Source organism: Leuciscus leuciscus (genome assembly GCF_965113295.1).
Source record: "Leuciscus leuciscus genome assembly, chromosome: 2".
Lineage (NCBI taxonomy): Eukaryota > Metazoa > Chordata > Actinopteri > Cypriniformes > Leuciscidae > Leuciscus > Leuciscus leuciscus.
This window is the reverse complement of record NC_138726.1, coordinates 27405249-27419761: the sequence shown is the minus strand read 5'-3', so window position 1 is coordinate 27419761 and position 14513 is coordinate 27405249. Positions and strand designations below refer to the sequence as shown.

General features: G+C 38.9%; 1 protein-coding gene across 2 annotated transcripts in view; it reads right to left on the bottom strand.

The window, feature by feature from the left end:
- The window catches only part of mtss1lb (MTSS I-BAR domain containing 2b), a 72630-nt gene extending 58389 nt beyond the window's left edge, over positions 1-14241 (bottom strand). For both annotated transcript variants that reach the window (XM_082161861.1, XM_082161862.1), the window contains exon 1: positions 13688-14241. In XM_082161861.1, the coding sequence (XP_082017987.1) occupies positions 13688-13771 (84 nt within the window). In that variant the 5' untranslated portion in view covers positions 13772-14241. The remainder of the gene's footprint in view (positions 1-13687) is intronic.
- Positions 14242-14513: the final 272 nt, after the last annotated feature.

The following is a 14513-nucleotide window of genomic DNA, read 5'->3' as shown; positions in this document are numbered from 1 at the left end:
AATAAGTTATTAGATAGAACTGTTATACATAGAAAGTAGACAGTATATGAAAAGGTATTAGCGTATGCCATGTGGTTGATGTCCAGTGTTGCTGACTGAGCTGAAATACATAATCATGTTTTGCTTGGTCCCCTCAAAGTTGTGTTGGATTTTCTCCTTAGCGTAAAGGTTAAGAGGCCCATCTATCACTGTTTTCCATGTTCGTAGAGTTAGTTTGTGGAGAAGAGTATATAGGCTATTTATTTTTTTAAATGATAGGTACTGGTGTTTAGCGTGCGTTCAGCCAATCAGCGTACACTAACATCACCGGTAGTTCCTATTAGGGATGGGCATTCGATTAAATTTTATTAGTCGATCGTCGGGAGAATTAACGATCGACTATCGATTAATCATTAATATTTTTATATTGAAATGTATTATTTCTTTAACTTTTTATAAATTAAAAATGCAATGAAAATACAAAAATACAGTTTGTTTGTCCTCGATGAGATCTTTATTACAAGAAGATCAACTTGTGGCAGTGAAACTGGACGTTCGGTAGACTTGAAGATTCCTGCGGTGCTCTAAACCAGCGGAACCTGCAGCTGCGAGCACCCATGGCCACTTCATCCGTTTTCTGTGATCGGATAGCTATCCGGTCGTGAAAAGACCAAATCTAAATGCCCTCCGAAACGCATTCGAGACGGATTTAAATCCGATCGCTCAAACCACTTTATACTTTATATCTGAGACGCATTCCAGACGAAACTGGACAAGAGTAAATGCATCTGGTTGTTGAAACCACATATGTAAATTTGACTTATCCCAAAAATGATAAGAAATAAACGTGTGAGAGCGTGTTATAGGCTATATGTCATGTTATATCCAGATATGACGACGCTACTTCAACACGCATCACCACAGATGAGCATCTATTCATCAAGCCAACGTGCAAACTATCGCAAATCAAAGTGAAAGTCATTCATCAACACACAATCATCTTCATTAAAAGTAAAGAACCGAAATGATCTTACCAGGACTGTTGCTGCAATATCTTGTTGCGGTCTTTGATTTAGACATTTTCGCTGATGATCAATAAAATGCAGCTCATATCAGTTGCATTCGATGACGTGCAACAATTTAAATATGCATATAGCGCGGGAATTCAAGATCGGATTTATATCCGTTTTGCAAAAACACATTTATGTGACCAGGTGTAAATGGAATCGTTTTGATAAATCAGATAGCTATCCGATCTGAGAAAACGCATGAAGTTCCCATAGAACTTCTGCACCAGTCTACTGATTTCTGTTGAGAAAGATAAGCATGTTGACATGATCTGGGATCAGACGCGACCGCAACCTGGTGACAGCCAGTCCAGCCGCCGAAAACACCCGCTCTGAGCAGCCCGGTCTCACCCCAAAACGTCATATACTGACGCGTCTTGACCATGCGTCAACATACGACGAAAAGGGTACCCCTTTAACGTCAATATGAGACGCAGACAGAAGCGCACCAGCAGCGCCTCCTAGCGGTACCCTAACGCATACCTAAACCTACCCATAACCCGAATCGTCACACATGGACGTTATGGGGGGTACCCTTTTCGTCGTATGTTGACGCATGGTCAAGACGCGTCAGTATATGACGTTTTGGGGTGAGACTGTCAAGCCGGGGCAGCCGGGGACTGACGTTGCCGGGATGCACAGGTACCTCCGCGCTAAAATTAATTCCATTGCTTCAAGACACACTACACAACGCAACCTGCATTAGTTTAATCGATAACAAATAAACGTGATCGACGAAATTCTTAACGATCAATTATCGATCGTCGATTAATCATGCCCATCCCTAGTTCCTATAGTGCTGGTTTAGACCCTACTCTGAAGTAGGAGCTAAATTAGTTCCTCCAAAAGGAGTTCCTAGAACTAAAATCATTTATAGTTCCTGCGGCACGAACACGCCAAAATCCGGGTACTTCCACCAATAGTTCTAGGAACTATGAAAAGGTTCCTCCAGTGCGAAAGCCCCTAAACTCTGTATTTGTAGCTGAGGCCTGAAAGAGTTTGGCTCATTTGTTGTCAAAATGTCAAGAAGACGCTGTTTTCTGTGCTGGGAAAGCAAATGCACTTTTCATGCACTACCAAGTATGAGGACTTGATATGGTAAAACTAATGTGTGATACTGTTCATATCACTGTGTATAGTAGTGCAGAGTAAGCCTCTGAATTCAGAGACATTTTTTAGCCTTAGTTACGGTAGGGTATGTGATGAAGGTGAAAATAAATGAAAAGTAGAATTAATATTAGTAGAGTTAATAAATAATATTCCACAATAGCAGATATTTCTATTCAGACAAGATAATATTTCTCTGAGGACCTCTGAATTAGCCCCAAAAGTACTGGTCCCATGCATTCATTAATATGAATCCGTTGCGAATAAAATTAGCAAAACAATTAAAAATGGAGTCTTCAAGCAGGGTGGATGATTTTGTTGTCCTCTCTCTTCTTACTAAAGAGGAAAAAAAGAGGAAATATTGTGTCCATCCAATCCTGAGATTGCGTAGAGAGGAAGGAGAGTTCCACCTCCTTATCAAGGAGCTGTGGGATTATCCCGAGCGATTCAAAGTTTACTTCAGGATGTCAGTGGCTCAGTTTGATGCTTTGCTAGCGATACTGGAGCCACATATTAAAAAGAAGACCACCAATTTCTGTGAACCAATTGATCCTGAACAGTTCTGGATTTTGGCAATCGCTTGAACGGTGGCTCTGAATTGTCAAAACACCTCTCAAAATGCTTGCTACAAATTGAATCCGATCCGAATTTTTTTTTTTGACGGACGAAAGTTTCGGAGGCAGTGTGTAAACGTGATTGACACAACGTGAGGTCGTATTTATTTTTTGAATTTCGGACTCAGTGTGCAAGGACCTTTAGATTTGTGTTTGTTTTAGAAGGGGATTAAAATAAAATGTCAAATCTATCAAATGTGTCAAGCAAGAGAAAGAAAGAAAGAAAGAAAGAAAGAAAGAAAGAAAGAAAGAAAGAAAGAAAGAACAGTACAGTACAGCGCAGAGGACAGTGGATGAGCGCAGAAGGGCCCAGTCACTGGTGACACTACAAAAGCGGCTGGTACGCTGACATAGATTGTGAGCGTCTCTCCTTTGATCCAGCATCTCGTCCTGCTTGTTTGATGTCTGCTAATTTGCTCTGAAATCTGAACACGTTACTCCAGAGGGGACCCCTGCACTGTTTGAAGTGCTCTAATCTGCAGCACGGGACAGAGGTTCATCATCTTCGGGGGCTTGTGGGAGAGTGATAAGGCACAAGACCCACCCCCCTCATCCATCTCCAGACATTAGCATATTCATAGGCTAATCCAATAGCAGGGCAGCACTGTGTCCAATTATGCAAATACTGTTAGCTGGCTCATTTTTACTAAAGTAATTTCACATCTTTCTAACCCTGTCTTTATTCAGTCTCTTTCTGGACTTGCCAAGTGATCCACAAACAATTTGGTAAGTACCTCTCCCCACCATTTTAGATAAAACATGCTCAGATGAGCCCTGTAAAGGAAGCAGGCTATTTTCTGTTTTACCAAATCGAGTGGAAAAAAACGGCACTAAAGGTGAATTTTAATAAGGCCAAAAAACAGCCAGGATTCTGGCAGATGATAAAAGCTAAAGCCATTTCATGCATTCCATAAAGCAACAACACAATATAGTGATACTACTAAATCTGCCAACATTACCACAGCAGGCAGCTGCTGGATTTGGGTCAATGACAATTAAGAGAAAACTCTAAAAATAAATAAACCTGAATGCAGGTGCCATGTACCTAACTGTATTTTGGTCAAATAAGAGTAGTATGAATTAAATTTTGAACAATTTAACAGATCTGGGGGGAAAAAATAGTGTCACACCTCCCAAACCACCATGATTGTGCTTAATAATGTTGATTTAATTAAAGTATCTCTGGACCAGGACTGCGTTTCCCAAAAGCATTGTAAGCCTAAGTAGATCGTACAGCCATTGCCACCCACCGATGGTCTCTACAATCAACTTAGCTCAAAATGCTTTTGAGAAATGTAGTCCAGGTCCAGAGATACTTTAATTAAATCAACATGATTAAAAATCTCTGAGAATCATATGGTGTATCAACCGCAGACGCACACATGAACACATGTATTGATCAGCCACTGCATTGTTTACTCTCATTGGCCTTAAATACTTACTGTCAGCCATTATCCCAGGTTCTGTTGTAGAGGTGTACAGGACAAACAAACCATGTGCCTTGATAATGTGAGGAGGATTAAATTCAATTGATTATGATGATGGCGCTTGTAAAGGTCAGCGCAACTTGTTCAGAGAAATACTCCTTGCTCAATTTGAGCTCCATCATTGTCAATGATCCTTAAGCAAATGATTCCTAAACTTCAGAAGTACAGTATGTCTGTAATTCCTATAAAAGTGACATATGCAACTAAAAGAGGCAGTCTAGCTCCATAGATGTCTATGAAATCACCAGAGAAGACTGATTTTGCTGCTATTGATCTGGCTTAACAAAGGAAGCCCTCTCTGGCATTATTCTTGCTAATGGAATCCCACGAGGAGCCACTGCCTCAGATCTTAAAGACACATTCCGTCAAAGTTCAAATGACTCATTTTCATTTATGATCCTAAAATGAATAGCTCACTGCTGCCTTCATTTCTCTTTTCTTCCCCACTGCTTTCGCTAGTGACTGCGGAAGACAAAGGCAGAGCTGCATTAGACTAATGCTATTTCTACAACTGAATCAATTCAAATGCTCAAACAAGGGCCAGAGCCATTAAACAATAATGGATTTTTTATTTCATAATTCATACACTTATCTAGAGTATCACTTTTGCAACTGAATTCTATTGTCAGCCTTTTCCTACTATGTCCAAGCTGAAGTATTAGTATAGTTGTTCTGTATAGCCACTTTTCCACGGTCGGGCCAAACCGTTGTCTTTGCTTATCAGTTCCATTCCATACCGATCCGGGCCAGCCGGTATGGATATGGTTCCCTTTCCACTGTAGGGCTGACAACCGCTGCTCTTTGGAATGTATTACAAAAGCGTCATTATAAAACGCATAGTTCCCGGTCCTTGATTCTGATTGGTTGAGCCGCATTCGAAGCCGTTGTAAATTACTCAACAAACATACACCTGTGACCGCATTACATTAGTATTACTGCGCAACTGCTGTTTGTGATTCTTTGTTGCTGCATGTGTTGCTTGGCAAACTCTTTGGAACTACATTCCTTGGCAGAGGAATAAATGTGTTATGAAAATTATATTTTTTGTTGCTGGTGTTTATTTTATGAATGAAATAGGTCCTGTCTCTGTGGTCATTAAAAATCCCAAATTTGCCCCTTGGCCTCTGTCCATAATGGCCTCCTAATCATCCCCATTTACAGTATACTGACTGGCTTCATCGCTGTCCCCTCTCCACCAGTAAGCTGGTGTGTGGTGGGCGTTCTGGCGCAATATGGCTGCCGTCGCATCATCCAGGTGGATGCTGCATATTGGTGGTGGTTGAGGAGATTCCCCCTTCCATGTAAAGCACGTTGAGTACCCAGAAAAGCACTATATAAATGGAACGAATGATCAATTATTAATACATTTATGTATATGATGTAGGCCTATGATGTAGGATAAAAGAGCCATGGTGGCTTCCCAATTGCAGCAACTTACATTTTTATTACAGATATATTGTGCCAATTTCCCAGGAAGTGACGATTTTGTTCTCTTGAACACGTGGGATGGAGACAATTCTTTATTTGCAAATGTTTTATGCGATATTCCAATTTTGCGCATAAGTTAAATTTGCAACTTTAGATGGAAACATAGCTAATGACATCTTACAACAGTGAGAAACTAAAGACTCTTGTTGAGGGCTTCAAAGTCTAAAAAGTAGAGACATATATCTATACCCTGTTAACTGTCAGTGTCCCGGTAGAGGGACACTAGGCATGTTTTTTTTTATTGCCTTTTTCCCAAACACATATTTTAGTAATAATCATAAATTAGGTATTATTTGAAAGCTTAAACACTCAAAGTTCATCTTGTGATATGGACATTGTGTTACCGTGGAAAGGGTACTTAAAATCTGTTTTGCAGGCTCAATTTTTGTGAAATCAACTTCAAAATTGGAACACAACTTACACTGTAAAAAATGTCTAACCCTCCCAAATCAAAAATTTCAAGTGACCGATAACATCTAAATTTTTCAATTGGCCCAAGTGAAATTCTTGTTGCAATAGTCTGTTAACATTGGCTCAATGAGAAATAATACGTCAGACTAATTGAAAAATTTTGATGTTATCGGTCACTTGAAATTTTTGACTTGGGGATGTAATTTTTTTTTACAGTGTAGTTAGACATGTGGCTTTAATTGTCTAGCATTTTTAGAGTTAAAATTATTTTGTGCTTTTTTTTGAAGTGCTTTAACATCTGCAATAATCTGCTGAGTGGCTTCTATAGAAGAGACCAACCATAGGTCTGTATTTCAAAGCATTCACAAATTACAAAAATTACAGTTAACAGGTTAATTAAATCAGAGATTCATACTGGGAAGGCTCATATGACTGTAACAAGTGATCCATGAGGACTGGTCCCTGATCAGTAGTTCATTAAAAAGTTCTTAAGAGGGCCTCTGAAATCGTTGTTAATGTTTTCATTAGCACTATCCGAGTTGTGGAGCTTAAATGTAGATGATGAATATTTAACTGTTCTATATTCAAGCATCTATAATACTATTCCCCACTATCAGTGTTAACGTTGTATTTTTTTTTTTATTATCTCGCTGATACAAATGAATCTAACAGATTAATGTTACACTGCAAAGTTTGTATTAATAATGTTCATGGGGTTAAAAATGTACACAAAATGAAATGATATTAAAAGATTGCCAGTTGTGCATCATGTTTCTCAAAGACTCTTTGGAAAATCATCAGACTTGAATTACACTGGCAGACAAGCAGTTGTCAGATTAAATAGTGAGATTTTATGCTTCATAAATTATGAGCAAAAAAGCTTACTTATTCTAACATACTAATACAAACAAATTATGGATGTTTTATTAGATATAGGGGTCTGAAAAGATGAGAAGAGTTGCTCCATTTGATTTATTTTCCCCCTTAGCTATAACTAATGATGGGTCTGTGATAGAACCTCTGAGACTCTTGATATGCTCTTAATAAAACAATATCTTCTCTCACCTCCTCCACTTCTACAACGAGCAGCAGATAAAGGGATGAATGGGGGAATGGAGGAATGCACGGATTCGGAGAACAGACATCAAGGGGCTAGTGGAAGCCATGAAATGTGATTGGCTGTTCTGCTTCCGCTGGGCTTCTTTGAAGCGGCACTGATTGGCTTTGTGCCTTTGTGGGCAGAGGACAGAAAGTGCCAGTGTGTTCAAAGCACTCAATACAGTACACAAAAGTATTTGGTGCGAACGAACGAATGAATGAATGAACGAATGAACGAACGAAAGATGGAAGAAAATCATCTCTATTTCTGACATTTACCACAGCCGCCTGAAGCCATGCCCTAATGAATAATGGAAATCACTTAACATGAGCGCTGTGCAAGCTCTTCTTTTCTCTCCCCGTCTCTCTTTCTCTAATATAAATGTGTCTTTCCTTGAACTGCTCATTTTCATTTCCCTTTCCTTCCAATTTGAATCCTTCTCTAATACGCAACCACCAGTAATTTCCATTCTTTTCAGTTTCCTTATAATAACAGAACATACCAACATAAGGATGAGAGCAGTTAGGCACAGACAGAGACTGATTTGAGTGTATATAAACATATATTTCCTATCTCTTTCTAAGACAACCCACCAACCCAACTCAAATATGTTCTTGTTTTCCTGCCTCAAGTTCAAAAAGGGTACTTAGTCTGATTGAAAGCTATATGACAGAAACCACTCAGATATGTTGTATATCCTGATGTATGTAATTTAAAAGGAAGGGAGGTTACAGTGATTGACTACCAGTCAGAGAAATGGTGCAACTTTAACGACAGGGTTGTCATCAAGCTGAAAGAACAGGTGCCCTTGTGCACAACAATATCTGTCTATAGCTCTGGCTAGAGCTAGTGAGAAACAAGTAAGTCTATGAAATTCACTTACTTTCCGTTAAAACTGATTTTTTTAAACACCAAGGACCAAGTATGATGATCCTCTTCTTGTAAAAAATAAAAGCTAAGCAAATATATATTTTTTACATTTATAAACACACACATTATATATATATATATATATATATATATATATATATATATATATATATATATATATATATATATATATATATACAGTACTGTGCAGAAGTCTTAGGCATGTACATTTTTTGGGGGGTTTTAAGTCAGTTATTTATATATTTTGCTGTAGTGTGTCAGTAGGAAATATCAGTTTACATTTCCAAACATTCTTTTTGCCATTAATTGTAATAATCCAGTGAGATTTCTGTATGCACAAGGAATCTGACAACAGGATGATCTGATCTCACCATCATCGAGTCCGTCTGTGATCACATGAAGAAACAGAAAAAACTGAGACAAACTAAATCCAGAAGAACTGCGGGAACGTCTCCAAGATGCTTGAAGAAACCTTCCTGCAAAGCTACAGTACTGTGAAAAGTATACTGTATAGTTTTTCAAGTAGGGTTTGGTAGTTAGTAAATATATACTTTTATTAAAACGGGTGCTTTGCTGTGCAAAGAGACATTTCAAAACATTTCACATTTCACCTGCTGGCCGACGGGTTTTCCCAGATCGCATTACACACACACACACACACACACACACACACACACACACACACACACACACACACACACACACACACACACACACATATATATATATATATATATATATATATATATATATATATACTGTATATATATATATATATAGTATTATAATATATTATATAATATATATTATATAATAATAGAAATATATATATATTATTCATTAGGGCATGGCTTCAGGCGGCTGTGGTAAATGTCAGAAATAGAGATGATTTTCTTCCATCTTTCGTTCGTTCATTCATTCATTCATTCATTCATTCATTCATTCGTTCACTATATAAAAAAAATTACATCCCCAAGTCAATTGAGCCAATGTTAACAGACTATTGCAACAAGAATTTCACTTGGGCCAATTGAAAAATTTAGATGTTATCGGTCACTTGAAATTTTTTATTTGGGAGGTTTAGAATTTTTTTACAGTGTTCGTTATATATATTTATATACTGTATGAAGAGTTCAGATGCAAAAGCTTCTAAGTGCCATCTGAAATTTTCTTCTAGAATTATCATTTTTATCAAGCTCGTATAATTTAAGTTCAGTAATTTCACTTAAATGACAATTGTAATTTTCATTGCCATTTAAGTGAAATTACTGAACTTAAATATACAAGGTTGATAAAAATGATAATTTTAGAAGATGGCACTTAGAGGCTTTTGCATCAGAACTCTTCATATACTGTATACTACCAGTCAAAAAAAAAAAGTAATAATGAAGATTTTATCAATGCATTACATTTTTTGAAAGAAGTCTCTTATGCTCACCAAGACTTTTTTCATTATTATCTAACTTACCCCAAACTTTGGAATGTCATGGTTTCCACAAAAAAAAATTTCAACATTGATAATAATAAGAAATGTTTCTTGATCATTCACATTCACAGACCTCCAAGAACCATTGCGGATCTCTGGGGATCCTTGAACCCTGTTTCTGTTCAGAGCCATTTGAATATATTTCTAATGTCAAGAATGAGTCTAAAGAGCAGTCTGGATATATGTGCCTCTCCTGTCCCTTAATTGCCACTGCATTTAAAACCCTCTGTTAACACCCCTGATCCTTTGCCATTAGGCTGCACCATGTGTGAAAGATAGAGCTTTAAAATGAAATGCATTTTGATACATATTCAGCTGCAGGATCAGCTGAGCTTAAAAGGCAACCCAGATGGGGCTCAAACCCACAATCCTCAGCTCTAAAATCTGATGCCCTACCAAGAGGCCACTGGGCTCATATAACAGTATTCCCAACATCAAAGATCCCCGCTTTGAACCTGAGTAGTAAAATGTTCATTTGACACATATTTCAGTGCTTCACATAATCATCACTCTTTGGGAGATTTTCCTCATGTCAGCAGACATAAGAGATGAGATGAGTTTGACAGTCCAAACAAAGACGCACTGAGTATTCCTGGGAAATTGCCAAGAACACTCCTCCATCCAAAACAAGTTGATTCATCTTTAACAAGCGTAACAAGGGGACAGTTAAAACACTTTCTCATTTAGATGGCGCAAACCTGTTGTCTCAGGGCTTTCCCATTAAAAAATAAACAATGAGTGGACATGAGTTGAGTGGTCGTGAGGATTCTCAGCCTCATTGTTTGAATAAAGCAGTAAAGGCCAGTTCACACCCAGAATGATAACTATAATGATAACTATATTAGCATATACACCAAAGCATGATAACATTCTGTCTATTATAAGCATACTGCAGTTATGTCATCTGCAGGTTTAAATGCTCAAGCTTGTTAAAGTCTGGTGGATTCTGATGGCCTGTCAGTGTTTTTATCATTCATCAGCAGGAAAAAATCACTGATTCCAACAATATTGTTCCTTGTCATTGTTGTGGTGTTGACTTCCCTGTTTATTCATAGTCATAGTTATAGTTATCACCTTTGGTGTGAACGTGTCTTAATACAGACAAATAGTTTTTGTCTGTCATACTCACTCATACTGAACTGCTCTGCAAAAGTGAATAAGACAATGATGTTGGTTAACCTAAATTTGTTTATCAGTAAGCCACATTTACAGCTGTTTCTTCAACTAGGGCACTTCTGGCAGTGTGGACTCTCTAGTTTGTTTTATTTGTCCACTAATAATGTCCAACACATGCATCACAGGAGCTTTGTGTTTCTTTTTTCTCATTTATTTCTGAAAGTAAATCATTGAAATTCCCACAGCAGCGCCATTTCTGCCACATCTCAAATTCTATTAGCATTCTGTTGTAGAAATGACAGTGGTGAAAATTACATTTTACTTTCTTTTTTTTTTGAATAAGAGGGCTAGCTATTTTCATAGCTTTTTTGCACAATTTGACAAAATTTGGCTCAACAAAACATTTCTGCTGTGAAAAGTGAAACGTACCTTTATATTTTTTTATCACACACAAGTATTTTCCTTCCTTTTCCTTACTGACAATTAATACAAAGTGATCATTAATTCATATTTTTATGATGGGTTTTCATATTTTAAGATTGAAAGTTTGACTCTGGAACAACAGTAAGAACAGAGCCAAGTCGGTTTTAATGTGATATTAAAAGAAAAGATCGAAATCAAATCCAAAAGTAAATTTAGTTTCGTTTTATTTACATTTAAATGTAGTTTTACTAAAAATCAACCCCTGGAATTTAAAAGTACCAGAAGCCAAAGAAACAGCCCTTTATACCATGATTTCAGGTCCATTTCCAGGCAAACATTCAAAGGATTACTGAAGGCATAGTTCAGATTCAGTAGCCGGGCAGAATGAGATCTAGACCAAGTGTGTGAGTCTATATGAGCGTCTCTACTCTAGGCTGGTATGCACAACTCTGTGTGAGGCACGCGAATGTAAACAGCAGTGATATACAACAGGTCCAGCTGGCAAACAGACAACTGTGTGCTTGTGTCATCATCACGTCTAATGCTGGTGTCCCTCTCGCTTGCTTAGGGCCCTTTCACCTAAAGAAGGGGGGTAAGAATGTGGGTCTAAATATGACAGCCCACTCCACTCCTCAACCCCTTCCATCTCATTTCTCCATCCCCCTCCCTTCAAATCCGATCATCCTCCCCCATGATCCAGAGCCATGCTCATCATAACAACCCTTTTACAACAATGTCCCCCCAAGAGCCAGACACAAAAACACACATGTAGGCCTACAGTTCTGCATCGAAATCAAATTGATGCTGATTTTAAATTAGAAACAACCTTCACATTCCTAAAAGAGCCTTGCATATTATTCCTTTCTATTCCTATTTGACAGGAAACAGTAATCATTCACATACAGTGACATTTTCCCAACATGCTAGTTTCCTGCAGATCTTCTGGGTGAAGAAGAGCACTAGTAGAACAGTGAGCTGAATCTATACTTCATTGATTCAGGTGGGGAATTGGGGCCTCTTATTTATTCCAGTACTGTCAGGACCTCAGAGATGAAACAAAGAAGATCCAGCTGACATTCTGGTGATGAGACACATATGACAAGTGAGCTGGCATAGCCACAGGCTGCCCACAACCCACTAACAAAGACACGCAAAGGCAGAAGCAGAGAGAAGACAGTGGTAGATTTCCCAAATCTTGGCTCTTGAACAGTAACTTCATTTTTGTTTCATTACTGAATGAAATGTCTGCACTTTCTTTGAGTAACCAACATAAAATTCTTCAACTTTAACAACTCCGCTACAGTACTGCTTTTCCCCATCTCAAAATAGCAACATGAGAGACTGGCGAGGACAAACAGCATGTCTACATTGGATCCACACGGCAACAAGGTCCAATCACAGAGCGAGCTTGAGCGAGACCAGGAACAGCGCAGCATCTGAATCAACCTACATCTTAAAGGTGAAGCCTGGATCTGGATCTTTAGCACTCGTTCACTACTGAACTGTGCCAGACACCGAAATGAGGGGCTCTGAGGCAAACATCATCGACCCACTGTGCCAATGCCACTGTCTGCTCAATAGACAGACATATAGACAGACAGGCATGTTGGCATGATAGCTGACCCATATTTTGCAATCCCCCATTTAACAGCATGGAAGCAAATGGGACCATGAGCATGCTGGAGAAGTAAGAGTTAAATTATGAATGAGAATAGAATATCTGTGTAAAGAGAGCAGAGATCAGATGCAGATGGGGTGGGTGTGCTGTTTAAAGCTGTTAGATCTAAAGAAAATCACGTCTTTTTGTCAATACAGTAAAACACTGTGAAATTAACAAGCAGGTTGAAAGCGTCTCAAGAGAGAAGTCATGTGGTCGCTATTGGGTCTCATCGACTATGTTATTGCCAGAACGTCAGAATATAGGCTATTGCATGGAAACGAGTCCCCAAAAACCGGTCAGCATACATTTAGAACGATTGTGTGTTCTTTTCACGCTGTGGTTAAAATATGAACCCCGACAGAAGATCGATACGGTGCTTTCACGCGAGCGCGGTCGCTCTTTTACGCTACTAGACCCAATGATATGACGGAACGCAAGACGCAACATATCTCACGGCGCGCGGCCACATATGCTTAATCAGCAGCAGTTGAGTCTGTTTCCCATTGTGTGAGTGAAACCCCCTCCATTTCCTCTCTACATCACCCTAACCGGCATTAGGGAAAAATGTATCGAGCTGAACGATACACAACATGCCTGTATACATATGTAAACTATGAGTGCATGCGTGTATTATGTCTGCATCTATCTATCTGTCTTCTTTAAGGATAGTGAATGTCATACAGTAGTTCCCCCTGTCATTTTGGTCTAACATAAATAGGCGATTGTATATTGCTTTATGGTTATTTGCTCAAAGTCACTTTCGTATAACAGGTTTCAGATTTTCACCATCTGCATGCTGGTCACGCTCATGAAGAATTTACGGTTTCATGTGTTTAAAGCGTCGTGTCAAACCTCTCACCTTCATATCATTGACAATCGCCTGGAATAATCCACCAAGAGCCCCGCACTCCTTCTCCACAGACTCCACGTTTATATTATCCATCTTCAGCGAATACAGAGCAAAAAAAAAAAGAAAAAAAAAAAAGAATCCTGGTGTTGAATTACTTCCACAATATCCCGAAGAGACGCGTCTTGAGAGCTAAAAGCAGGAGAGTGTTTGTGGGTGAGAGCTAGATTTCAGCAGAAGCTGTCGGTTTTGCTGCCCAGAGGATTGAGGCAGATGATGGGGAGAGACGAGAGAGATGTGGGGTTCACTCTCTCTCTCCTCGGCTCCGGATCTACTCTCCGCGGTTGGAGGAGGTTAGGCTCGTGGATGGCCCCGTAATAGTCACGGTCATCTTCGGACAACGAGGCTTAATCGAGCTGAATGGATGTGAGAAGCGGAGAGTGTGTGTGAGCGGTGCATCGGTGCGCCACCCGCCCGGCTGAGACTGGTGAGTGAGTGAGTGAACTGAGCAGCAGCGGCGCAGCGCGGCAGGGCCAGTAACTCGATCTATGCGAATCGTATTGGGCAGAACAGTTTCTCTTGTCACATGGAGGCCGAAGGGAGGAGAGATGGAACACAACATACAGACCAAAGCGTGTCATTCGTTCTGTACAGTCTGAATATGAAACTCTGAAAGACAGACATTTCCAAAGGATTAGGCTATATAGGCTACTACAGGCCTATATAAATATGCTATTAACATTCTGGAAGATAATGAATTATTAATAATGTCTAATTAGGCTATACAATTATTATATATTAAATATTTCACGTTATAATAATAATAAATATTATTATT